The sequence below is a fragment of the Lithobates pipiens genome, unplaced genomic scaffold (genome assembly GCF_037356315.1).
Source record: "Lithobates pipiens isolate NorthernLeopardFrog02 unplaced genomic scaffold, aLitPip1_a1.2 Scaffold_19, whole genome shotgun sequence".
Classification (NCBI taxonomy): domain Eukaryota; kingdom Metazoa; phylum Chordata; class Amphibia; order Anura; family Ranidae; genus Lithobates; species Lithobates pipiens.
In genome coordinates, this window is record NW_027507764.1 from 222,859,717 (window position 1) to 222,887,518 (window position 27,802).

The 27,802-nt window shown below is 43.5% G+C and overlaps 1 protein-coding gene across 7 annotated transcripts in view; it reads right to left on the bottom strand.

Moving 5' to 3' along the window:
• The window catches only part of GOLGA4 (golgin A4), a 223,384-nt gene that overhangs the window by 21,171 nt on the left and 174,411 nt on the right, over nucleotides 1-27,802 (bottom strand). For all 7 annotated transcript variants that reach the window (XM_077491722.1, XM_077491720.1, XM_077491725.1 and 4 more), the window contains 5 exons: nucleotides 21,495-21,518; nucleotides 15,677-15,745; nucleotides 14,992-15,067; nucleotides 8,467-8,570; nucleotides 6,883-6,969 (listed from right to left, as the gene is read on the bottom strand). In XM_077491722.1, the coding sequence (XP_077347848.1) occupies nucleotides 6,883-6,969; nucleotides 8,467-8,570; nucleotides 14,992-15,067; nucleotides 15,677-15,745; nucleotides 21,495-21,518 (360 nt within the window). The remainder of the gene's footprint in view (nucleotides 1-6,882; nucleotides 6,970-8,466; nucleotides 8,571-14,991; nucleotides 15,068-15,676; nucleotides 15,746-21,494; nucleotides 21,519-27,802) is intronic.

A 27,802-nucleotide genomic window follows, 5' to 3' on the forward strand; every position in this document is an offset into this window, starting at 1 on the left:
TAATGTAGTGGGCAACTACATGGCAAATGAGGTTTAATGTAGAGAAATGTAATATAATCCACTTGGGGCTAAGAACATAAATGTAAACTACTCACTGGGGGGATAACTTCTGGGGGAGTCAAGGATGGAGAAAGATCTGAGGGTCCTAGTGGAAGATAGACTGTGCAAAAGCATGCAATGTCAAGCTGCAGCTACCAAAGTCGGCAGAATATTAGCATGCAATAAAAAGGGGATAAACTCCAGAGATAAACTACAAACCCGCCACATTATAAAACTCTGGTTCAGGCCACATCTGACGTATTCCATCCAGTTCTGGTCACCAGTCCTCAGAAGGGATTTGCTGGAGCCAGTCCAAAGAAGAGCAACTAAATTAATAAGGGGACTGGGGGACCTCAAATATGAGGAGCGAACACAAGCACTAAATTTATTATCGCTAGAGAAGAGACGCTTGAGAGGGAACTTTACCTCTTCCAGCTTCTGCTGGCACAGCTCTCCAGGCTGCTAGACAGAGTGCACTTAGTATCAATCCGCATGGGACAGGAGTCAGCGCTACAGAGGAAGCATCTGCGTATGGGGCGCCGGCTTTCTCAGCGGACACCTGCTTTGTCCTTCACTGGCATCAGCTGCATGCACTCTGATGCTCTGGGATGGTGGATTCTCGTTGATCGTGATCTGGGCTTGCTGACCCACCATCACAGAGCATTGGCATGCACTTCCCTGGTTTGAGGTCACAGGACACATAAGAGGGCATGTGGGATCGGGCCTACAGGTTGAGCACTCCCGGCTAAAATAAACAAATCACCATGTAAAATTACACCTTTACAAAATAAAACAAAATCACCACGTAACCCCTTAAACTTTACCAACAAAAACTTGCTTCCAAATAGTGGTTAATATAAAATGAAATATGTCCACTATAATGTAGAAAAGTGCAACATTTTTATAAACTAATGTGGAAATACCGGTATTTTTTTTTTTTTTTTTGCACCTGCGCATCCCATGACAGGAAAACATGGCCTTATTATGGTATGTGCCTAGGAAGGCCCCTGTGAACGAGACCTATCTGTCACAAAAAGAAATGCTGTCAGGTATAAAGTGCAGGCACCTAGCAGCCCTGTGGGAATTCCTTTGTTTGTTCCCAGAAGAAAATTAGCCAGGGAATGGTAAGTCAAGGCAGCAGATGTGGCTGCCCCTAAATTAACCTAATGCTTTCTTCTGCATGATTTGGTTTTGGACATGTCTAGCACCTGACCTGACCCTAATCCTACACAACAGCACTTTTTTTTTTATATTAGCTCCTGACTGATGAGCAAAAATCCATACTAGCATCTACAGAACCAATATCCTAAACCTCAAAATGACCAAACTGCAGCAGCAATATTTTATATATGACCAGTGTCAAATATTCCATAATGATGCAGACTCACTACATATGAGACCACAGAAAGTAAACAGAATCTCTTCAGCAAGCAAACACCCAAAAAATAGAATTTTTATTACAGCTTACCTGTAAAAAACATTTTCTTTATCGTACATCATGGGACACAGAGCCTTAAGTAATTACTTAATGTGATGTCCCATAGCAATGCTACTTGAGGGTAGGGAGAGACAACCCCCAGGGTAACCCCAGACTTGAGGACTTATACTGCTGCCTACAGCATACTGCGCCCAAAGGCGATATCCTCATACCTCCTTACATCCGCCTGATAAAAGTTTTGTGAATGTATGCACTGAAGACCAAGTTGCGGCCTTAAAGATCTGAGGCATGGAGGCCTGGTGACGCACTAACCACCCTCGTAGAGTGCACCTCAACTTGAAAAGGGGGAATCTTAACACTTAATTTATAAGTTTGAATTATAACTTGCCGAATCCACTTAGCGACAGTGGATTTTGACGCTGCCTGTCCTTTCTTAGGACGCTCTGGCAGAAAAAATAAGACATCAGTCTTAAGAATCTGAACAGTTGTCTTTAAATAGATTCTCACTGCTCTCACCACATCGAGACAATGTAGTGACTTTTCTTCTCTGATGCATGTTTTTTTGAAAAAACAATGGCAGGACAATATCTTAGTTCAGGTGAAAACCTGAAGCCACTTTTAGCAAAAAGCATGGACGAGGGCGTAACACCACTCTGTCCTCATGAATAATCAAATATGGCTCTTTACAAGAAAGAGCAGCCAATTCCAAAACCTTCCTTGCTGAGGATATAGCAACCAAAAATGTCAGCTTCCTTGTCAGAAGGACTAAGGAAATATGATGCATCGGTTCAAATGGCTCTTTTTGTAATACTGATAAAACTAAATTCAAGTCCCAAGGGCTTAAAGGTGATTTAACTGGCGGATTAATCTGCATCCCCTCTTGCATAAAACCCCAGACTAAAGAATGTTTAGCAAGCGGTCTTTGAAATAAGATCGATAAGGTTGAGACTTGGCCCTTAATCGTACTCAGGGCCAATTTCATCTCTACGCCCATTTGTAGAAAGGCAAGAATTCTGCCTATGATATATGTCCGAGGGTGCCAACCCTTGGATTCACACTAGGAAACATAAGCCCTCCAGACTCTATAATATATAGTTCTGGAAACTGGTTTCCTTGCAGTAATCAAAGTAGAGATTAACTGACCCGTAAAGCCCACATTTCTTCAGAATGTGGGTTACAATAGCCAGGCCGTTAAATTTAGCGTTGTAAAGTAGGATGGAATATCGGCCCCTGTGAGAACAGGTCTGGCTTTAGTGGAAGGGACCACAGACCCTCCACTGCCATCTTTACGATTTCTGCATACCATGACCTTCTTGGCCATGCTGGTGCTGCCATTACCGGATTTCTTTCCAGCTTGATCCTGCAAAGAAGTCGAAGCAGCAATTGAACAGGGGGAAATGCATAGATCAGTGAGAACTGATCACACGGTATCACCAACGCATCTGTTCTGCATGCCAATGAATCCTTTGTTCTGCACACAAAGTTGACTAACTTTATGTTGAACTGGACGCTAGAAGATCTACGTCCGGAGTCCCCCATCTTTGACAAACAGCCCTAAAATATGTTGGGGTGAAGAAACCATTCCCCTGGGAATAATCTGCTGGTGACTTAGTCCGCATTCCAATTCTCTATTCCCGGAATGAAGACTGCCGAGGCATGGAATATTTCTTTCTGCCCAAGTTAGAATATGGGTCACCTCTCTCTGTGCTGAGAGATTTTTGGTGCCTCCTTTAGTGATTGATATAGGCCACAGCCGTGGCATTGATGGATTGGATCCTGTCAGAACAATCCCTTAACCTGGAAGTCCAGGCTTTCAGAGCCAGATGCACTCCCCAAATCTCTAGGATGTTGATGGGCAAGGCTCTTTCAGTTCTTTAACACTGTCCTTGGACAGTTGTCTTCTCTGTCAGATAAGTGGTCTGAACCACCAAATGAGGCTTTGGGACACCCTTGGGGACAGTCATGTTGTCAAGTCCAAAGCTTGGATTGTTTTGTTCCAAGCAAATAGAACACTGTTTTGCAACAGTCTCGAATGGAGCTGGGCATAGGGAACTGCTTTGAATGAAGCCACCATCCTTTCTAACAAACTCATGCAAAGGCGAATGGAGGGATCCCCTTTTGACCTGACCATCTGCACCAACTCTCTTATGGAGTTGTTTTTTGCCTGGGCAAGAACACACTTTTTCTGGGCTGTATCTATGATGAGACCCAAATACTCCAGCTTGTTTAGCAGTTTTAAGGGAGACTAGGTTGAGAACGTAACCCAGACTTTTCCAGGTAACTGGTTGTAACGCGTACACCTTACTCCGAACACCGATTGGTCTATTAGCAATAAATGGTCTAGGTATGCCAAGACTGCTTATGTCTTGTGCCCTTAACCTGGCTAGAGGTGGGGCTAGCACTTTTGTGAACACTTGAGGTGCTGTAGCTGGCCCGAAGGGCAAGACTACAAACTGAAATGCTTTTGTTCTACTTCGAACTGCAGAAACCTTTGGTGAGAGGGAAATATGGACATGCAGATATGCATCTCCGAAGCCGACAGACGCCAGAAGTTTTCCTCCTTGTAGGAAAGAAACTACTGACCTGATTGACTCCATTGTAAGGAGCAGATCTTCAGGAACGGATTTAGATTCTTTTAGATCTAGAATGGATTTGTTGAATTTCTGTGTGGATCTGTACATGTACAGGAAACACATGAAAAAGGCAGTGAAGGTTTTAAGGAACCTAAGAAGAAACAGAACCATCAGCTGACTCTACTAGAGGTAGCTTGAAAGAGGCAAGGACCATCTCTGGAAGAGATTTGTACCAGCAATCTCTCAGATTGCGAGGCTGAAAAAAAGGTTCAACTCCAGTTGTCTCCTCTGCAGAGGAGTAATCGGTTTTCCTTTCTTCCCGATCACCTGAGGGTAACCCCTCATCCTCTACCCACTGTTCCCTTGATAAGGGATCTAAGGTGGGGAAGGGGGGTCTAACACTCTTCCTATCCTTGGATAGCGGATGAGATTAAAGTCACTAATTTTGCTTCTAGGCCATGCAGAGCGAAGGAAAAAAAGCATTCCACATACAGACACAGAACAAAAAGAGCCCGGTAAGAACAACACCAGGAAAACATAAAGGTTACTATCATACTAGAGTGTAATCTAAAAAATAAGATCTATTAAAGCGGAGGTCCACCCTAAAGTGGACCTTCCGCTCATCGGAACCCTCCCCCCCTCCGGCGCCACAATTGGCACCTTTCAGGGGGGAGGGGGTGCAGATACCTGTACAGTACAGGTATCTGCACCCACTTCCGGGATAGCTCTCTGCGGAAAGGGGCGTAGATTGCGCCCCTTTCCGCAAGTGCCCGCCCCTTTCCGCAAGTGCAAGTGCCCCGCTGCCTGCTGGGAAACACACAGATCCCAGAGGCAGCAGGGACCGTCCTTATTGCGCAGCGCGACTCGCGCATGCGCAGTAGGGAACCGGGAAATGAAGCCGAAAGGCTCCATTTCCTGATTCCCATACCCAAGATGGCGGCGGCAGCACCCGAGAGACGATCTAGAGATCGGCTTCGGGTGCCGACATCGCGGGCGCGCTGGACAGGTAAGTGTTACTATTTTAAAAGTCAGCAGCTGCAGTATTTGTAGCTGCTGGCTTTAAAAAAAAAAAAAAAAAAAAAAAAACCCGGAGTCCCGGCGGACTCCCGCTTTAATGTCAAGCAGATAAAAAAAGCAGAATATAGTGCTGCTAACCTGAATTATTTCACAGCTTCACAGAAGTTATGTGCATTTCCATTTTTGCAGCCATTTACTTGGGATAACACCTACTTGGAATCTGTTACATGTTCTCATTCACACAGTATAACTTAAAAATATTTAAAAATTGTTCTGTTTTGGCAATTCTAGCACTGTAAAATCCTACTAATTCCCTTTGTTTATGAGGGGACCTTTGCCATTCTGAAGCTTCCCTCCAATCACTTTGCATATTATTTTATATATACTGTGATTCTGTACTTGGCAAATATGTTTCAGAATTCTGTCTTCAACCATATTAACTGTAGGCAGCTGAAGCTGCTGCCTGTTCACTTCCTGGATTTACACAGAGGCACATCTCCAGCTCTGCGGCCCTCATTTGCCCTCTTATGACACATCCCCCCCCCTCCCTCCCTGGCAAACTCATGAGTTAGAGAGAGAGAGATGTTCATGATGAAAAAAAATATGTTTTACTATCCAAAGTTAATACAACAAGGGCAGAAGATTTAATAGCTGAAAAGTTGAAAAAAAAATGACTGAACTGCTTTAAACACTGTCTCAATAAAGGGTTAAAGGTTTAGAAGCTGGGCTTCTTGCAGCATATGTTAATGAGCAGAGACTTCAGCCTGTCCTTAGCACAGATTAATTCTGCCAATGTTAAAAAATCCTTGAAATTAGCCATGAGGCCTTCTGAGAAATATCCAAGATAGGAAATATTTTTTTTACCCTCTTGGCGTCGAGAGTATGCATATATGGGGCCTCAAGGGGGGTGGCCGAGTGGCCACATATATGCTGCCCTGTGTAAACAACTTTCCGTGCTGAGTGTGAGCTCCCTGCATGCTCCCAGCACGGTAGCCAGCAGGGGATCAGTAAGCTCCCGATGCACTTGCATTCACGACTTGTCCGATCATGTGACCGCTATGACAGCCAATCACAGTGGTCACACGACCTGAATGCCCGCCTTAACCTCCTGGCTTTTAGAACTCCTAAAAGGGCTGGCAGGCAATCAGTGCGATGGAGTTATAAAGTTTGGTATGCTGTGTGAATGAAACACATGACAAACATCTAGTAGGGTTTTCTCAAATTTGAGTGGAAGTGGAAATACATGTCAAGCTGTGCTTTGAGCATATCCCAGAAAATCTGGCATCTATTTCACAAGCAATAAATCCAAATTAGTTACAGGCACATGGGGTTGTTTTTCAGCATTATCACTTGACAAATATTTTCTACACACTATTTTTTTTATCAGATATCGGCTTAAAATGTATGTGTAGTACCTAGGACTACCAGGAAGCCAACTGATAATTCCTTAATGTATACTTTTATTTACATCTGCTTATAGTTAACTTTGACGTTTCTAATAAAGGTAGTGCTCAAAAGCAGCAACCAGGTGGGCGCCCTCTTTCCCTTTTGAAAAAAGTGTTCAAAAGCAGCAACCAGGACAATTTTGACTTTCCCACACTACTATAAGTCTCCCTATTACTCAATTGTTGTGATACTGCTATTCCTTTTTCTTATGCTTGGGTAATTTCATATTCCTGCAGATGTCATGAGCAGAAAATAAGCACAATAGTTTGGACTTTATGGTTGGTACTACTTTGTGTGTTATCTTAACACTTTAAAACATTGAATTTAACTTTAATACAACAAAAAACACAACTGACAAATCAGGCTTACCACAGGTCTGGCATCTTCTTTTTCAAGAATTATCTGGGCCTGGTCAGGTGGAAACCGTAGCACGGTTGTGATCACTTTTGCCATTGTCTAGTTAAAACAAATGATACTTTAAAATAATAGCAAACAAGACTGACCAAGATTTCAATAAAAGACCCAACCTTCCCTGGCTAAACAAAAGATTACTCTAAAAATGCTTGCTTTCTATAATAAATTAATTCTAATAACTCCATTTTTTTTTCCCAAACAGATCTCTACACTCTACTCAACACTACCCAATTAAAGGAAAAAAAAGGACCTAGGATTACACTTTTACTTTGCTTCTGTTGCAGTGGGTTCTAAGTTCCTTTCCTTGCAAGTACAGCAATAGGTTTCTATGCCGTTGATCAGGTACATACTGCAGTGATGTGATGTCCGATTTCTTTAAATTCAAGGTGTTGAGGACTGCAAGTACTAAAAATGCCCTAGCCAATGCAATAGACAAAGCATTTGAAGCGCTTTCAGGTCTTGAATGTATCAATGTTATGATTTGGGCCTCTATTCCTGTCATTTTTCAGTCTACAAATTAAAAACTCAGACACTATAGCAACTATAAAAAAGTAACAACTCCATCCCTGCCAGTTTACTTTGCCAACATATAAAGATATGAACGTTTAACCACTTCAATACTAGACGCTTAGACCCCCAATGTGCTCTCACACACAATTGCAATTGCTCACTCATGCAACCACTGTACCTAAATTAAATTTGTATAATTTTTTGATACAGATAGAGCTTTCGTTTGGTGGCACTTAATATTGGCTTTTTTTGGCTATATAAATAAAACAAAACAAAAAACACAAACATTTTGAAAAACTGTAAAAATACCCCCAAATTAACCCTTTTGCAAAGCAGACAGTCCATGGTATTTAATGAGAGTAATGGTGAGTTTTTTTTTTTATGAAGTTGTAATTTTATTGTCACAAATTTTTGAAAATAAAGCAATTAAATAAAACATTTTTTATTTCCAAAAAGTTGTTTTTTGCACACAGTATAGACATACTCATAATTACACCCCAAAACACATTCTGCTATGCCTTCCGAGTATAGAGATGCCACGAGTATGAGTCTTTTTCACAGCCTAGATCCATAGAAGGGTCCAAAATTCAAGAAGCACCTTTGGCTTTCAAGGAGTATAAAATAAACTTTTAATTTCCGGACTACCTATCATATTTTTTAGGCCCTGAAGCATCAGGACATTGTAAATATGCCAAGGTATTTCTTTTAAAAAAAACTAATTTTTTTGCCACAAGTTTTTGTAAAAAACAGAAAGAAATCGAAAAACAAAATTGTCAATTTATTAAGATTTTTCTCATGCGCAGCATTGGCATACTTAGAATTATACCTCAAAAAACATTCTGCTACTCCTCCAGAGTATGGCGATACCACATGGGTGAGACCTTCACTTTTGCGATTGATTATATACCAGACATTGTATCTTGTATATCACACAAATCAACCAATTTTGTCAAAACCAATGTACTGTAAAATCATAATAAATGAAAACAGTTTCCTCATAAATTTTACAAGGAAGTCAAAGATCCTTACCTTTGTTTCTCGCCCCATCATGTATTCGAACATTACTTTTCTCAAATACTCAAATTCAGTAGGCTCACCAAACATATTGATGTCAGTATGCCGATGATTCTCATCTAAAAAAAATACAATGATCATTAAAAAAAACATAATACCAGGTGTATTGTGATATCCGTAAAATAAAGTTGGACTTTTTCATCTATTTAAAAATATAACAAATAGCATGTAAACTGCACAGATATCCGTTCTCACCTGCAAACAAGCTGCAGATTTTGACATTACTTTGTTGGACTTTAAAACGCAACTCCTTACAAAAAACAAAGCAGAGCTGCATTTGCAAATATGCCTGGGACACGACGTGGTTTAAAAAAAAAAAAAAACGAAAAAAAGAAAAAAAAAAAACGTTTAAAAAGGAGTTTCTGTACTAATATTGTAGTACATAGTCAGTAGAAAAAACATTGCATCATGTAATCTCAGAGCAGGAAACAGGCGAGTCTTCCCTCTATGAAGTCCCTTAAATACCCAAATGAGATGAGTGGGGCCCCTGCCCCCTAGCATAGACTGACTATATCTGAGTAACCAAAGGAAACATTATATATAATTTTATTTAATGGATTCTTGCCCGATGATCCTGCAAGTAACACACTTCATGTCTTAGTGTGACAACACTTAGGCCCCATACACACTATTAGAATATCTGCAGATTTTTGTCTTCATATTTACCAAAACCATGTAGTGCAAGGGCCTACCCGATTGCATACAAATTGAAACTCTTAAGGTTTGACCTCATATTATATGGTTTTGGTAAATCTGAAGACAAAAATCTGCAGAAAATCTAATAGTGTCTGTATGGGGTCTTACTGTGCTGCACTGAGGGGAGCAGCATTTTTACTCTATTGTTAGAACTACAAAACACCTCTCTCGATTTCTATATTGCGGGGGATGTTGGAGTTCACAGAAGTGAATCAGGCAAGGTTGAAGTTACTATGCAAGATACAAAGTTCACAGGACAGCATTGGATTTCTGGAAGGATCACAGGGTTTTTTTTTGCATTTGATAAGCAAAAATAAAAATTATTTCAATAAAATATATTTAGCCAATTAAAGGTGAATAGGTAAAAACACCTGCAGGTAGCAGAGATGCACAGGTCACTGTAAAAATATGCCTGAGCGGGTCATCATCTTCATTAACCACTTAAGCCCCGGACCAATTTGCAGCCAAAGGACCAAGCCCCTTTTTGCAATTCGGCACTGCGTGGCTTTAACTGAAAATTGCGCGGTCGTGCGACGTGGCTGCCAAATAAAATTGGTGCCTTTTTTTTCCCCACAAATAGAGCTTTCTTTTGGTGGTATTTGATCACCTCTGCGTTTTTTATTTTTTGCGCTATAAACGAAAATACAGCGACAATTTTGAAAAAAATGCAATATTTTTTACTTTTTGCTATAATAAATATCCCCAAAAAATATATAAAAAAACATTTTATTTTCCTCAGTTTAGGCCGATACGTATTCTTCTACATATTGTTGGTTAAAAAAACGCAATTAGCGATTATTGGTTTGCGCAAAAGTTATAGTGTTTACAAAATAGGGGATAGTTTTATAGCATTTTTATTAATTATTTTTTTTTTTTTACTAGTAATGGCGGCGATCAGCGATTTTTATTGAGACTGTGACATTGCGGCGGACACATCAGACATTTTTGGGACCATTGTCATTTATACAGCAATCAGTGCTATTTAAATGCACCGATTCCTGTGTAAATGAAACTGGCAGTGAAGGAGTTAACCACTAGGGGGCAGTGTAGGTGTTATGTATGACATTTTTTTATTGTAGGGGGCGTGGCCTGGCATGTGACTTCACTGATCATCTTTCCCTATATCAGGGAACAGACGATCGGTGACAGCCACAGTAGGAAGCACGGGAGAGGTTTGTTTACACAGACCTATCCTCGTTCTTCAGCTCTATGACCTGATCGCGGGACACCAGTGGCGATCTGGTCCGCTGGTCCCGCGGCCAGGGAGCTCAGGACCGGCTGGGCACTTAAAGAGCAACGTACAGGTAGGTGCTTGTGCCCAACCATGCCATTCTGCCAACGTACATCGGCGGGAGGTGGTCCTTAAGTGGTTTAAGTGCAAGCCCTGGGCTGTTCTGTGAAAAACCACTGCACAGAACATGTGTGTTATCTACCTTTAATATCACTTTAACCACCTCAATACAGTACACTTGCACCCCCTTCCTGCCCAGACCAATTTTCAGCTTTCCGTGCTCCCACACTTTGAATGACAATTACTCAGTCATGCAACACTGTTCCATATGAAATTTTAATCCTGTTTTTCACACAAATAGAGCTTTCTTTTGGTGGTATTTAATCACTATTTTTTTTTCTTTTTTGTGCTATAAATAAAATGGACGGTAAATTTTGTGAAAAAAAATGCCTTTTGGTTTCTGTCATGAAATTTTGCAAATTAGTCATTTTTATTCACAACTTTTGGCCAAAATTTATACTGCTACAAATCGGTAAAAATAACCCAAATAAGTATAAATTATTTGGTCTTTGTGAAAGTTATAGAGTCTACAATCTATGGTGCCAATCACTGAAAATTGATCACACCTGATGTACTGAAGGCCTATCTCATTTCTTGAGACACTAAGTCAGGAAAGTACAAATAACCCCAAATGACCCCTTTTTAGAAAATAGACATTCCAAGGTATTAAGTAAATAGCATGGTGAGTTTTTTTAAGTTGTCATTTTTTCACACAATTTTTTGCAAAATTAAGATTTTTTTTTTTTACAAAATTGTCATATTAACAGGTTATTTCTCTCACAGAGCATATGCGTACAACAAATTACACCCCAAAATACATTCTGCTACTCTTCCTGAGTATGGCGATACTACATGTGTGAGACACTTACACAGCCTGACCACATACAAAGGCCCCATATTGAAGTAACATCTTCAGGCGTTCTACAAGCATAAATGATGCATCTCATTTCTCAACCAACTATTATACTTTTGAAGGCCCTGGAGCACCAGGACAATAGAATTGCCCCCCAAAATGACCCCATTTTGGAAAGCTAACACCCCAACGTATAATCTACGAGGCACAATGAGTCTTTTGAATGGTTGATTTTTTTCCAGAAGTTTTTGGAAAATGTGGAAAAAAAAATGAAAACACATTTTGTTTTACATAACATTTATAAGACATTTCCAACACATAGCATGTACATAGCAAAAATGACACCCCAAAATACATTCTGCTACTCCTCCTGAGTATAGTGATACCACATGTGTGAGTCTTTTACCCAGCCTGGCCACATACACAGGCCCAACGTCCAAGTAGCATCATCAGACGTTCTAGGAGCATAAATGACATATAGTTTCCTGGCAACCTATCATTTTTGAAGGCCCTTCATATTTCTAACACATAGCATGTACATACCAAAAATTACAATCCAAAATAAATTCTATTGCGGAAAGAGTAAAAAAAAATAAAAAATAAAAATAAAAAATTACCTGTGCTTTTAGTAGTATCCACAGAGGAGAGCACTGGTCTAGGCAGCAGGCAGGGAGGTGCTTAGCGACAGGAATAGTAATTATCCAGGCAGCAGGCAGGAATATTGTCTATAGTCAGCACACGGATAGTGTCAGCACAGCACAGTCCATAGAAATTGTCCAGGCAGAGACAGCCAGCACAGCCAAAATATTGGTCCTGGTACTCTGTTACCTGAAGACACTCATTGTACTGCTCTCCAGCCCTTAACATACTGCCTCTTGCTACAGCTAATTATTTGCATAGTCCAGGTAGCTGTGTGGTCCATTCATGTAGCAGGCAGAGGCGTGATGGCAGTAAGTAAGCAGCAGGCTGAGGGCCACAATCAGGTAAGACCTGTGCACAGGGTCACAGGGGTAGAGGCTTCGACCCACCCAAATCTCTATGAAGCCTCCGGACTCCAGACCCTAATCCGGAAATTCCGAAACCCGGAGAAAACAAAAAAAAATATTTTTCTCCATCCGAAAAAACAATTCTGGAGCCCCTCACATATGCGAGACCCCTGTGTACTACAGTAGCAGCGCAAGAGATCAGTCCAAGCGGTAGGCAAAAGCATAGTCCATAAAACAGGCCAGGGTCAGTTCATGTGGAAGGCAGTGGCATGGTTATTTGGGGAAGCAAGGAAAATGGTCAGCACAGATGATGAAAATGGGGAAATGGTTACAAATATTGGTTAATATTTTAGGGATGTATGATAAAGTTGGAAGCATTCACCAATGCAAAGGCCAGGTTGAGAGGGACACTGGGGACAATGGTAGCTGGTATCTTTTCGAAATCCTCTGTTGGTGCGTACGCAACATTTTTTTTGCCGCCTTCGGCCTGCTTCAGATGGTGGAATGTTGAAGGGGAAGTGACGCTCATGAAGTCGGCAAACAGCCTCAGAGCGAAGTTCTTCTGGGGGGGGGGGGGGGTGTCTTTGGTGATAGATGAGGGACGTGACGACTTCTTCTATGAATTGTAGGAAAGGGGTGGGGCTTTCTGTGGATTTGGTGTAGACTACGTAGGAATTATAAATGGCCAAATGGATGAGATAGATTGCTACCTTCTTGTACCAGAATCGGGACCTCCTTATTGACAAATAGGGCTGAATCATTTGATCATTGAAATCCACCTCCCCATGTAGAGATTAGAATCTTGGACACATACTGGCTTTTCAATGGGACCTCATCTTCTTTGAACCTCAATTGTAGTGACGTTATGGATGGTGGATCCATCATGTGCATGTACCTTTTATCCTTCCACCTCAAGGCCAGCACTTTGTTGCATCTCAATGCTGCTCTTTCCACCCTTCGCAGCTTTTTGTTTGCTAGAGAGTGTGGGAAGTCCTTTCTATTTTCTGGAGGTTCCGCAGGCCAGGGTTTTTGCAATGTATAAGTGTTTGAAAAGGGGCAGGCTGGTGTAGAAGTTGTCAAGGTATATGTGATATCCTTTGTTCAGAAGTGGGTATTGCCCGGTCCCATACAATCTTTCGAGTTGTGCCCATGTAGGCCGGACACTCAGTGGGCTGGAGCTGGGAATCTCTTCCCATGTTTAGGGTGAGGCCCATAAACAATTTGAACTCCTCCAAATTCAGATCTCTCCACTCAAATGGACGGGCATATGATGATTGGGGGTTGTTGGCAATATACTGCTGGGCATATAAATTTTGCTGGTCCACAATGAATTGCAGCAAAGTATCGGGGAAAAACAGATGAAAGCAATCAATCTCTGAGAAATTGGGTGTTGGCCTGCACACCTGGCTGTGCTGTGAAAGGTGGAATAATTGGCAGCTGATTCCAAAAACAAAATCAGTGACCAACAGCCATCACCCGTCGCCCATCAGTGACCAACAGGATCAATGGCCAATGGCTGTTTACCATCATCTGTGACGATCAGTGTTCCTGGGAACACGCCGCCACCAACGTGCGCGCACAGCTCACTCACGATCACACGCATGCGCCGTGCACATTGACTTCATCACGGCCGATCACGTGGTAAACAGCCACGCCCAATGGCTGTTCACCCCCCTCGGGGGCAAGCGGTGTCTCCGTGACACGCCGCCGCTGAACAGGGATGCGTGTGCATTCCCTGTTTAAAGGGCAGGGCGTCATATGACGCCCTCCCAGAACAAGAGCCGCGCCGCTTGGCCATCATATGACGGACGGCGGGCGGCAAGCAGTTAAAAAACTTTGAGAATATCTTTAAAAAAATATATATGTGTAGCACAGGTAGAAAAAATGTGTAAACATTAAAAATACAAAAACAAATCAATTACCAAACCGAATATATAAATATATACAATAAAATATATATTTATTAAAAGGGAGCAAATAAGATGTTTAGTTGGGGTCTACTTACACTGTAAACCAGTGGATCAACAGAATTTGCCATAAGGTAGTGCAGGGCAATTTATATTAGAAAGCCTATCATTATTTTCAAACAAAGTCATGTAACCACCTTGTAATAGAAGTTTATATAAAAAAAAGTAAAAATAAAAATAAAAAAAGATTTATATTAACATTTTTAAATGATCAAAAAAAGTTAATACAAAAAATTACCAACAATTATCATACATCAAAGGATTTGCAAAAGCAGTTTGCATCATGAATGCAAAGCGGCTTGAAGCCGGCTGATGCAGCATAGAAGGAACTCTAGGTAAAAGGTGTCTTTCAATGAAATCTAAATGGTTCGGAAGTCTCTAACTTGTCATATGCAAAGTATAATGATCCCAATGGCCAAATTGCATTTAGCCATCACCTAAAGTGACTCTGATGCCTATTTAAAGGCTAAGAAACCTGTAAAACTGTAAGATAAAACCATAGCCTATTGGTGAATGCAGATGTGTGACGAATGTGAAGATTCTGCTGCTGGATTCACTTTGAAAGAGAGCGAAGATTCTAAGAACTGTCAGCAGTGGAAAAGAAAAGTATAAACTTTCTTCTTTTTGGAGGGTAATATTTTTAAAAACATTTTTATAATGAAAGATTATAATGCATTGTTTTTTTACCTTTATAAGGAGTGCCAAGAGGAGTAACAAAAACACCACGCGAGTACTTTTTTAACTGGTCTTCCAAAACAATAGCCTGTAAAGAAAAGAAATTACATTAAGGCTGAATAAAAGAGCAAACTATAAATCAATCTAAAAAGACATTTGTGTGGCTTACTTAAAACTGTAACATCATATATATTAATTACAAAAAAGATGTTACTAGTTTTTTTTTTTTTTTTGAGAAACCAAAGAAAAAAAAAAAGGATTTTTGTTTTCTCTCATTGCAAGCTTCCATTTAGAATGAGCCTCCTTCCTCCGCACTACCCAATCCCCCCCTACCCCACCATTTGGGACATCATTTTTTCGGGGGTTGGTTTGAAGAGGGTACCTGGTTTCAAAGTAGAGACCCCCCCCCCCCCTTCATCCACAGACTTCTGAGACATGTCACAGATCAAATAGCACAGTGCCACTCGCACAGTGAGCAGTTGGCTAGGAAACCACAAGCAGTCACAGCCGGCTGCTACAGTTGGTATGCCAGCACCAGCGACCAAAGCTGATGAAGAAACTGGCTGGATTAGGGCATTGCTGGATCCTGGGGCAGATGAGAGTCTTTGTAGGTGCTGAGTTTTACTTTTTGAAAAAATAACTGGACAACCCCTTTAAAAGTTTGAATATTGTACAACAATATTAAACCCTTCTGCACCTTTTCTTTGGATTCTTGCATGTTCAGTTTTGCTTCATTTAGTAACCTGGTTTTCTCTGCCAGTTGAGCCTACAGAAAGAAAAAAAATGCATCTGATCAACAGACTTCACTATTTCGAATACTGTATCTCTATATACATTACCTCATAGACTAACACGTTTAAAAGGTGAAAAACTTGTGTAACGGAGATGATTAAAACACCTAAAAATTGGTGCTGAACGTATGCCACAATCTACAAAAAAAAAAAAAAAGTTGCCTACACATGAATCTACAGCTCCACTGGCGCACAGTGGTGTGAAATGTGTCAAGATTTTTGATGTCCACGTCTTACGGTCGATAATTTGAATAAATAGCTCGTCTGCTTCAATATCAGGTGTGACAGATGATCACGTTTTTTAAAAAAAAGTATAAAAAAGCCATTGTGTGTCCAGTTCTGATTTTTGTGCAGCCCAAGCACAAGGCAGATGCTATATTCTTTGATGATCAGACTCATTCTTGTCCTAGGTGTGTAAATAATATTTACATTCTTTTTTTAAATATTTTATTCTTTGTTAAAAGAGCTAGGAATGAGATTTGTAGGTGCCTTGCAAATTAAAGTTAGATCACACTGTATGCTAAGGCTAAGCTTTAGTATATTAGTTGTCATGAAAAAATAAGCCAGTGGATGGTGCTGTTTCACTACAAAGGACCTCAGAACAGCGGATAAAATTAACGTTATGGAGGCAATACATTACTTCATACTTCTAAAGTAGTGAATGCGATTTTTAACAAACATTCACCGGTAATTAAGTCATCGTTATTTAAAACACGTGCACCAATCTCGTACTCCATGCATTTTTTTAAATACAGATGCAGAGAAGACATTTAAGCGGGTCAACTGGCAATTTATGGTCACTATCCGAAAACACATCGGTATAGGGGACAACTTGCGATGCTGAATTTCAAGTGTCTAAGCCGCACCAGCGGCATAGGTTAAAGTGAACGGTGTCCTGTCATTCCCCTTTTCAGTCACGAATGGTACTAGACACGTGTGTCCGTTGTCACCCCTTCTCTTTGTCCTTACATTAGAGCCCTTTTTTTATGTAAGGTCATTTAAATCCTGACATACAAGGTTTGAGCATCTGGAGGACACGAAATAAGGTCTCGGCCATGCCAACGACATGCATTTCTCTTTGACCAATCCGTTAATCTCCCTTCCAAATTTGTTCAGAGAATTTGAATTATGTGGTTACCTTCTCTTAAGATCAACTTCTCCAAGTCTCAGGCTATGGGGGTGGAAGTACAATGGTTGCTTTTCTTCCTAATTGATTAGTTGATGAATGATCAATTGATTCATTTTTGACCGTTTAATTTTTATTAATTATTTTATTATTCTATTAGTGTTTGGCCCGACTACCCTTTACGTCTTTACATGGGGTGGCTATGTTTTTGCTATGTATTTGTGTCTGTGATTGCATACCATTGCTTTTTAATATCTTTTAAATTTAGTCTTAATCATAAAAAGTTTAACTTAGCCATGTATTTATTCGTGTCTCCGCGAATGCCCATTACTATGTTATGTTACTACATAGTGTTTGATTAATTATCACAATGTGCTGCCAATCACTTTGCACCTTTCATCCTGGCCACTCCCCTCCATATACTTTATATTGTAAGCTTCCGAGTCCCATCTGTCAGCTTGAAGGAGGAGCACGGCTGCCACGTCACTCGCAGCTTGTACACTCAGGAAACGCGTCGTTCCAGTGACATCATTCCTCCTCGTCTGCACACCAACTACGCCTCAAGCCTCGTTCTGAGCAATCTCCACTACGGCCGGCATCTTACCATCCAGCGATGTTTGTATCGAGAACAGAGCGCCTATCAAGCAGGAATGGACTGACGAGACGGATGACTACCCATATGCTGGGATTTAACCAATGCTTACTTATGACTTCACAAATGTGAGTTGCCTGTATTTATAAGTGTTATTAAACTTGTCCTATATCTGCACCCAGAGGCGCCTCCCCCCTTGTGTCTTTTTCAGTGTACAAAAACATGGTTTCTGTTCCCTCCTGATGGCAGCCCTGAGTGTGGGATCCCCTATCACCATTCCATATGGTCCTTGGACTTTCTAAAATATAACAAGACTATAAAAAAAAACACAACTTTCTGCTATAATACATATCCAAAAATAAAATATATTCATCAGTTTAGGCCGATATAGATTTGTCTAAATATTCTTGGTAAAAAACAAAAAACGCAATAGGTGTATATTGATTTGTTTGCGCAAAAGTTATTGCGTCTTCAAACTATGGGATAGATTTAGGGACTTGGTGGCGATCTGCAATTTTTAGCGGGTCTGCGACATTGCGGCGGACAAATCTGACCCCGAGTTACACTGTTTGAGGACCAAACACTTTTACATTGCTACATGCTATAAAAATTCACTGATCAATGTAAAAATGACACTGGCAGGGAAGGGGTTAACACTAGGGGACAATCAAGGAGTTAAGTGTGTTCCCTGGGTGTGTGCTAACTGTAGGGGGGATGGGCTTACTGGAACATGACAGAGATCACTGTTCCCGATCACTGGCAACAGTAGATATCTGTCATGTCATCTGACAGAACGGGGAATCGCCTTGTTTACAGTTCCCTGTTCTGCTTCTTTCTTCACTGCGACCGCAGGCCCCCGGCGGACATAGAGTCTGCGGGACCCGCAGGCGTGTCCACTATCCTCCTTGCATGGATCATTGTACAGGTAAGTCAGTTTACGCAGAAGAGCCGACCGGCCGCAGTATATCTGCGTGAGCTGGTTGGCAAATTGAAATCTGACCTGGGCACATCTATCTGTAGGGTTTACTCATCGCTCTCCAAAGCACTATGTCCCAGGTCTTTCTGCTGCTCCATTCTTCTGTTATCAGCATGATAAATAGAGCTGGAAACTTGTGTCAGGGAGGGTGCTATAAATAGATTAGCAGAGAGCTGGTCTATTCACAGCACAGTTCTGCAAGCATCTTCGCTCCTCTCCCTATGTGGGGGGGGTGGGGGTGCCTTTCCTCCAATCAGCTCACAACACAGTATAAGCCCAGACTCCCCTCTCACTGCTGAAACAGTAAGAAAGATTTGTAACATGATGTGCACTTTCTAAAGAATGTAGAAATGGAAAGACAGCAGATATACATGTAAAACTTATGTAGGGAGATTTGTTTCATCTCTGTGTATCATCTGAGGCTCTTCACTTCACTGGGTATATGTGAGGGTTTACATTCACTTTAACTTTCCCCTCTTTTATGCAAAGTGCGTGCTCTTCTGAAAACACTGAACTTGGGACTACACTCGTAGTTTGGAAGGTGCAATATTTAAAAAATTAGTATCCTGCCCAAGTCTTTATATCTTTTTCAGGCACTACCTATAGCTATTTCTATGAGATATTTTAAGCCAATTCCCTTTTCATTGGGTTTATTTGGGCTCATACACGACCGTGGATCCAAAGATCCTCATTGGTCATCCCAAAACAATCTGGGGGCCTTGCAGTCCCATATCTTTATAAATACTACCAGGAAAAAAGCACCTAAGAACGTCTACTTGACTTGTGCCATCATGGTGATGTTATACCCTGGCCAAACATAGAGCAAGACCAGAGTCAGGTGTTGCTGCTTAGATCCCCTTGGTGTTTTGAGGCTCTCCCTTCCTCTCTAAAAAAACACCCGCTTATTGGGCCTACGACCTGACCTGCCTGTGTTTTCAGCTTATCTCTATGGATAAGTGGTCCTCTTTGGAGCCTCCGCTGTTCCCCATACTGGTTAACCCATGTTTTACCCCACGTCTTCAAGAAGGAGCCTTCAGCTCATTGAGTCAGGGCATTACCAAGTATCGCACTGTGCAACATCGGGGGCTTGGCATTGCAATTACACAATTTTTTACAAACTTTCTGCCGCAACCCGACTACACTTTAAGTACTGCTCCGAGGGTGGCCCATTCCCCCATGCTCTTTCAGCAATGTACACTCTAATGGTCACACCGTCTAATGACTTTCTGATACCCTACTTAACAAAATGGGAATCAGACCTGGGTAGAACATTCTCGAAAACGCAGCGCTCCAACATAACCTGATTTGCCTTGAAATCTCACTCTGCAGGAAACCAATTTCAAGACCCTTACTTTCAATGGTGCCGCACACCCCTTCTCTTTATAAGTACTTCCCAATCACCTCCGCTATTCACTGGCGATTTCAGTTGGAGCATGGGATACTACTACATATTTTACTTGTTGCACACTTCAATTCCCGCCAGGGTCTATTCTTCGCCACCTTCTGAATGCGTTTAAGTCTTGCATTCTCTTCAGCTGGAAACAGATGCGGCCTCCAACATTTGGGCTGTGGTTTAGGAGTTGAACCGGATGAAGGACCTGGTTTTGAATGCCCTTGCAGAAACGAGAGGCTTACATTCAAATCTTGACATTATGGAACATGTTTATTCTGAGGTAGGGAAGGCTCTTATCAAGGGGACTCCTACTGGTTGACGGTGTCCTTGCATCTCACAGCAGACAATCCGACTCATAGGCTACCTTTTTGCCCTACACAACCCTTTTTTTTTCCTCTTTGTGTCTCTTTGTCTGTTATCTTTCACAACCTCTACATTTTGATAGTTTGCATTGGTCCTCTTTTTCTGACACAAATCCGTTATATTTGTAATTTACAGCTATTGGATCTTCTGTGGACTATTTATTGTGTACCGTATTTGCCGGCGTATAAGACGACTGGGCGTATAAGACGACCCCCTATTTTTCAAGTTAAAACATAGGTTTTGGGCAATACTCGCGGTATAAGACTACCCCCCTTCTGAGGCAACACCATTTTAAAAAAACATTAGAACGATTAAAAAATACAAAGCAAGAATGACAACTACTCATCCGCCATGCTGTGTTATGTCATAAAGTAAATCAAACAATAATAACACAAACAGAGATCTATTGAATGCCACAACTCTGGAAAGTAGAATTTTTCACTAACCAAACCTATACCACTTTTGGGTTACATTCTATGGGAATTGTCCACCAAAATGCATTTAATAACCCCCCTGTCATATGTCCCAGATTTACCTGTCCCTCTTGGGTGCCTCAGACCTCAAAGGCAAATAGCAGGATGTATAGTAGTAGGAGATCAGTGAATGGATTTACCCAGGGAAGTATGGTGAGCGGTGTATTATTTTAATGAATACAACGCCTGCTTGGATTGGCAGAGGCTGTAGCATCATCAGCCCTTGCCTCTCTCTCTCTCTCTCTCTCAAAGCCAATCCGAGCAGGCTACTCTATGTAGCCTGCTCGGATTGGCAGTGGTTGTTACTCCAATCCAAGCAGGCTCTGTATTCATTAATAGAATACATCGCTCGCCGGGATTGGCTCAACGGCGTATACTGTTTGTTGCTGAAGCCATATACAGTATTAGCAGACATTTGGGGGCTGACATCCATCGGGCAGCATTGTATACCTGTATACCCGGCGTATAAGACGACCCCCAATTTTTGGGCATTTTTTTTTAAGTGTAAAAGGTAGTCTTATACGCCAGCAAATACAGTATATGTACTGTATGTCTATTTGGAAGCTACCCTTCTTTCTTAAATAAAAAAATTGGAAAAAAAAAACACATGCACCAGAAAAATTTACTTGCAGTGATTGCTGGGGAAATGTAAGATTTCCTGCTTTATAAATATACTCCTATTAGGAGTGGACATCACATTTTAATCACTTGCTGCCGGGTTTATTATGTATACTGTGGACGGTCAGCAAGTGGTTAATCACATAACATAACACACGCACAAAAAGTCTTATAGTTTATTACCTGAAGTTCCTCGAAATTAGGTTCCTGAAATGGAAAACAAAAAATGTTTTTACAAAAGATTAGATTTAAAAGCAATGTAGTCATTAGTGTCCCTGTTTATGTTTTTCAGGTGAAATAAATTCAGAATAGACAAAAATGTCATCTAAGAGCAATTGGACAATTGTAAGTAAACTTAAATACTGAAACAAAAACAGGAAGTACCATCTAATATAATCCTATCTATACATTGCTCCATTTGTCTATCATTGTAATATATCTAATTGATCCAATTAACCATCATTTATATCAGGTAATTTCTTCTAATTCAACCCACTGGTTGAACGGAAAAAAAAAAAAAAATACTTTTGTATGGGCTGCCTAACTATTTGTGCTCTTTCAGGGAGACCCCTTTCACACTGAGGCAGTTTCAGGCATTTTAGGGCGAGAAATAGCGCCTGAAAACTGCCTCCCATTCATTGCAATGGGTGCTTTCACACTGGGACGGTACGCTTGCAAGACATTAGAAAAAGTCCTGCAAGAAGCATCTTTGAATGAACGAGTGACTTGTGGTGGCTGGATTAGAATCTACAGCCATCCTCCGCTGTGGACTGCTTTTTCTCCCCCTGAAACACCTCATCCGCTCTATTGGGCTCTCCCCTACACCCCCATACGGATTTGGCCGCTCTCCGCTGCCCGCAAGATCCGGCCCGTCGCGGACTCCATCGGCAGCCCGCCGGCCGCCATCTTGCGGCCTACTCGGCCTCCGGACTGCCGCGCTCGCCTGCCGTGACCGCCATGAGTCAATACATCGGCGGTGGACGGCCATCCGGGGAGGATCCCTCTAGTCGCCGGGCCCTTGAAAACAGGAGCCGCCTCCCGAACCCCTACACAGACTTTCCTCGGCTTGGTGAGTCCCCTGAGGGGTGGTATCTGGATTCCCCAGCTAATCTCTCCCCACCAGGTGGGCGCTGTCTTCCTGGGCTGTGGGAGGCTGAATCCTGAGCGGGCCTTGATAACTCCTCCTGAACCTGAGCCTAGTATTATCCTGCGGCAGCTTTTTTTAGTTAAGGCCCTGGCTCCGGCATGCCCTGGATGACGGCGGCCATCTTGCTACACCCAGCATCCTACAGCTCTTATTATCACAGCCTGCTGGTGTGAGGGGGGAGTGAAATCATTTGAAATCATCATAAATCGGGGGCGCTCTTGAGCAGCGAACCAAGATGGCCGCAAACTAATGGCGCTTCTCCACCACCAACCACACCGGCTGTGATATTGCCGCCCCTGCACATCAATCCGGGCTCCCTATATCCCGACATCGCGGTATGACGGTATGGGGCGCAGATCGGGCACAGCACAGAGCTCCACGAGGAGACAAGCCATACGTGCGAGCCTCGCGGCCTTCCCGCTGGACACGCAGGCCTCAGACATGGACTCTATACCTCCGCTGCTTTCAGGTGAGCCCGAGGCCTGCTCGGATGCAGAGAGCATACAAGGAGCCCAGCAACCCTATATAGCACCTGCATTGCGGGACTCCAACCTGCTGACTCGATTTAAAACCATGCTGCAGGGGGAACTGTCGGCGGCCACCTCCAAACTGGCCACGCATCTCACAAAGGAAATCCGTGAGCTGGGCAACTGTACGAATGCCCTGGAAGATAGAATGGAGGCTGCAGCAACGGTCATTGACCACCATGAGCAGGACCTGCAGGACCTCCGCAGGGAGCTGGATGCAGCCCTCCTAAAATTAGAGGACTATGAGAACAGGTCTAGACGTGGGAACCTCCGGCTTAGGGGACTCCCCGAAACTATTGAGAACTTAACCTCCACTGCCACGGCCCTATTCCAAGAACTGGTCCCGGGCATCCCCATTAACTGCATGGAGTTTGACCGGATCCATCGGGCCCTTGGACCAAGGAAGGAGGGGGCCCCCTCGGGACATTATCAAGTTCACGTACTACCGCACTAAGGAAACACTCCTTAAAGCAGCACGGGACAAGCCTGATCTCCATTTCCAGGGTCACAAGTACCAGCTCTTCACTGATCTGGCCCCCACCACGGTGCAAAAGAGGAGACAACTAAAACCATACACCTCAGCTCTGTTGGAACGCCACATCAAGTACACCTGAGGCCTTCCTTTTCGCCTCGCATTCACTTACTAAGGCAGGGGCTACACTGTGCGCACCGCGGAGGAAGCCCAGGCAACTTTTGAAGCACTGCATTTGCTCCCCCCTCCAGATAACCCCAGCCACCGGGAGAGGGCTTCGGGTCCTCGGCCCTCTTCTAGGCACATGGGCCGTGTGTGGGAACCAGTCAGCAACTGAAAGCGGGCCCCTCCTGATACCCAGCCACTTGCACAATCCCCTTATTCAGATCCAGGATGAAGACCGCACGGAACCCGTCCACAATTCTTTGCCTTTTGCTCGGTTGCCTTCCCCAGGCCTCTGAAGTACTTTTTTCTCTTTTCCTGGTGCTGGAACTTGTTTTTTACCAGGTGATGTGACCATGCTCTCTTTGCCCCTACCACCCCCTCCCCCTTTTTCTCTATTTTTGTTTAATTTATTGTTACTTTTTACTTTCTATTTTTTATTCAGTCTAAAGGCCTTTAAGCGCCTTCATCTTGGACCTTGGGCTTTTGCCAATGACCCAGCCCTACTAAGACTGCCTAGTTTCACCCAGGCCCCACAGTTAACTCGGGGGCCTTATCTTGGGACATACCCCCCCTTTTTTTATTTTATTTTTGTTTCGTGGGACCATATCCCAGGTGGGATAAGCGCAGTCTGGGGGGCCTGTACCAGGGATTACTATGTATAACGCTTCATTTTCTGTGTATGCTGGTTGGTTACTAGACCCTGGTTACCATAAAGTGCTCTAAACCCCTTCCCACTTTCTACCCTACCTTCCCTCCCTAATCCCTTCCCTCCTCCCCCCCACTCCCTCACCATTTCCCTTTCCATTTCCCCGCTCCCCACACTCTGCTCCTCTCCTCCCCCTTTCCCCCCTCCCCCTTCTCTTAACACCCTTCCCTCCCATTGTCTTTCCCCCTTTTTCTTCTTTTTTTTACTTTTACCAATCCCTCCACTTCATTCCTATCCTCCCTTCCTTGCCCGGGTCAAGCCATGGTTTATTTCGGTTTACCTCCCGTTAGGGGGGCGGGTCATGATCCACGCTGGTGGCTCCCTGCTGGACTGTGGCCCTGGGCCTTACGGGGTCCCTCCCTTTTTTTCTGGACCCTCGGTGGCCTGGCGGCGCTCGGGCGTGGGGGTCACAATCGGCGACCGAGGTTGCGTTCTCCCCTCGGGCGCTCCCTGCGGGGTGATGCCGGTTGGGGAGAGCCTTTAATTGCATTGTTTGTTTTGTTCACTGCTACCCGGTGAAGGTACTGCGAGATGGGCTTAGCTCGTCTCTCCTGTTTTTGTTCTAGTTTTAATAGCCCTGTGCAGGGGTGGTAGTATTATTGCTGTTAATACTGTTATGTTTCACTTATTTACTAGCCTTGTGGTTGGTGGTAGAGCCACCCCCCTTTAGTGTCCTGTAGTCAGGATGCAATGCCCACCAAGTGTGGTGTTTATGTGTTTTACTTGTCTATACTGTCTCCTTTTCTCTCTCTTTCTCTTCTTCTCTATACTCTACCCCCTCCCTCTCCCCTACTCGGGCTTGGATTGCCTCGCCTTGGGATCAGGCTAAGTACATGCCTAGTCGGCCGCTCTATAATTATATGAACCTTGTTTTCCCTCCCAGATGGCTCAGAATGTGTTGAAAATATTCTCGCAGAATATCCATGGGTTCAATTTCCCTATTAAAAGGTCGAAAGTCTTCCGTCACTTAAAATCTCAATCAATTGATGTAGTGTGTTTGCAGGAAACCAGGTTCTCCCTATCCTCATCTCCCAAATACTTGTCCTCCCATTATCCAGTGTTTTTTACGGCCTCCACTTCTGGGAAGCATAGAGGGGTGCTGATGGCCTTTCGGCGTAACCTCTAATTTAACTGTTCTAAGGAAATAGCGGACCCTATGGGTAGATATTTGATCTTGCAGGGCACCCTGTGGGACCAGGAGGTCACTTTGGTTGGATACTATGCTCCTAATTCATTTCAGCAGAGGTTTTTTTTGCATTTGTTTCAAGTGATCACTAGGCATCAAAAGGGCCTTCTGATTATGATGGGAGACTCCAACTCTGTTTTTAACTCCACTCTGGATAGGCGTAGTCTCAGTGAAGTGCCTCCGTCCCATGATGCCTATCAAGAGCAAGTGCTGCGCAATCTTTTCCAATCATATGGCGTGGTGGACGTGTGGCGCAGGCAAAACACGTTGTCCCAGGAATTTACCTTTTCTCTAACCCCCACCAGAGTTATTGTCGAATAGATCACGGATTTCTGCAACTCAGCTCCCTGCCGTTGGTACATAAGATCATTATTGCCACCTCTCCATGGTCTGACCATGACCCCCTGATTCTTGGAATCTCCTTGGCGGGATTCTCCCGCCCGGCCTACCTTTGGCAGATTAATGAATCCCTCCGAGTACGCAAGCCACATGCTCCCAGATAGAAACACATATCCAAACTTATTTCACGGAAAATGTAGGCTCGGTAGATTCTCCAGTTGCTTTGTGGGAAGCCCACAAGGTGACGGTCAGGGGACATCTGATTCAGGGAGCAGCGGATACGGGAATTGACCTCCTTGTTAGAAGCAGCAGCTGCGACGTGGAAGGCGCGTCCTACGGTAGCCCATAAGCAGACCCATGACCACTTGGCCACTGCGTTGGACCTGCTCGCCTCTACTCAGGCGGAGAAGGCCCTGTGCTGGTTCAAGTATAAATTTTACAGTTGCTCGAACAAACCTGGTCCTATGTTGGCTAGGAAACTTAATTCAGTGGGGCGCCCGAGTAGGCCGGTTCGACTAAAGGTGAGAGGAGGGGGATTCACGTCAAATCCATCTAAGGTAGTGGCTGGCTTTGCCTCCTTCCTCTCATCTCTATATAGTAGATCAGCTGCCTTCGACCGGGACAAGGCCGAGAGTTTCTTCCAATCGTTTAGTCTTTATTGTCCTCGGTGGCACAGGATAATTTGAATGCTCCTATAACTGAACTGGAGGCCACCCAAGCCCTAAAGTCCCTTAAGCCATCCAAGGCCCCGGGCCCAGACAGCTTTACCGGTCTCTACTATAAGACATTTGCACCCCTGCTCACGCCCCACCTAACTTCCTATTTCAACTCCTGGCGGGAAGGCGCGAGACCCTCGCCAGATTCGCTGAAAGCCCATATTTCTATGATCCCCAAGTCACCCGAGGAAGCCACGGACCCACAGTCTTTTTGTCCCATTTCCCCGTTGAACGTTGACCTGAAGGTTCTGGGAAAAGTTCTGAGCACGCGAGTCAACAGATACCTTAGGCCCTCATTCACAGGGATCAGGTGGGCTTTGTGCCCGGTCGCCAGGCGGGGGACAGTGTCCGCAAGGTTGTCCATCTCCTCCATATACTCCGTCAGCGTAAAATACCAGGACTTTTGCTTTCCCTGGATATTTATAAAGCGTTTAACTCGCTCTCCTGGGACTACCTTTTTTTTTTGTTTTAACCAAATGGGGATTTGGGCCACATTTTCTGCAATGGATCGAGGCCCTCTATTCCGCACCGTCGGCGTCGGTAAAATATGCGGGTTTCCTTTCTGACCCTTTCCCTATACTTTGGGGGACCAGACAGGGATGTCCCCTGTCCCCGGCACTTTTTATCCTGGCATTGGAGCCGCTGGCGGCGGCGATCAGGGCCAATGGTGACATCTCGGGAGTCCCTTACGCGAGCACTCAATATAAAGTGAACTTCTTTGTGGACGACGCCCTTTTGACTCTGTCAAACCCACTCATCTCCCTGCCCAACTGCAACTAGTATTGGACCGATTTTCAGCCTTCTCGGGTCTTCAAATTAATCCCTCTAAGACCACAGCGCTGAACGTCAACCTCCCTCTGGAACTGGTGCAGCGCCTCCAGGACCATTTCCCCTACCGTTGGGTATCGATTGATTATTTAGGTATCAAACTAACGCCATCTTATTCTTCCCTTTTCTCCGCTAACTACTATCCCCTGTTGCGAACGATGTCCACCCTTATGCAGTCTTGGCAATTTCCCACGCTCTCATGGGTAGGCAGGATCTCGGCGGCAAAGATTACGATCCTGCCTAAAGTCCTTTATTATTTTCGCACTTTGCCTGTCCGAGTACCCACTTTTTTCCTTCGACTCCTGCAGAATAGGATCCTCCAATTTATATGGGCGCACAAACGCCCCAAGGGTAGCGACCCTTTTTACACATAGGCTCCGGGAGGTTTGGGGGTCCCCAATATCT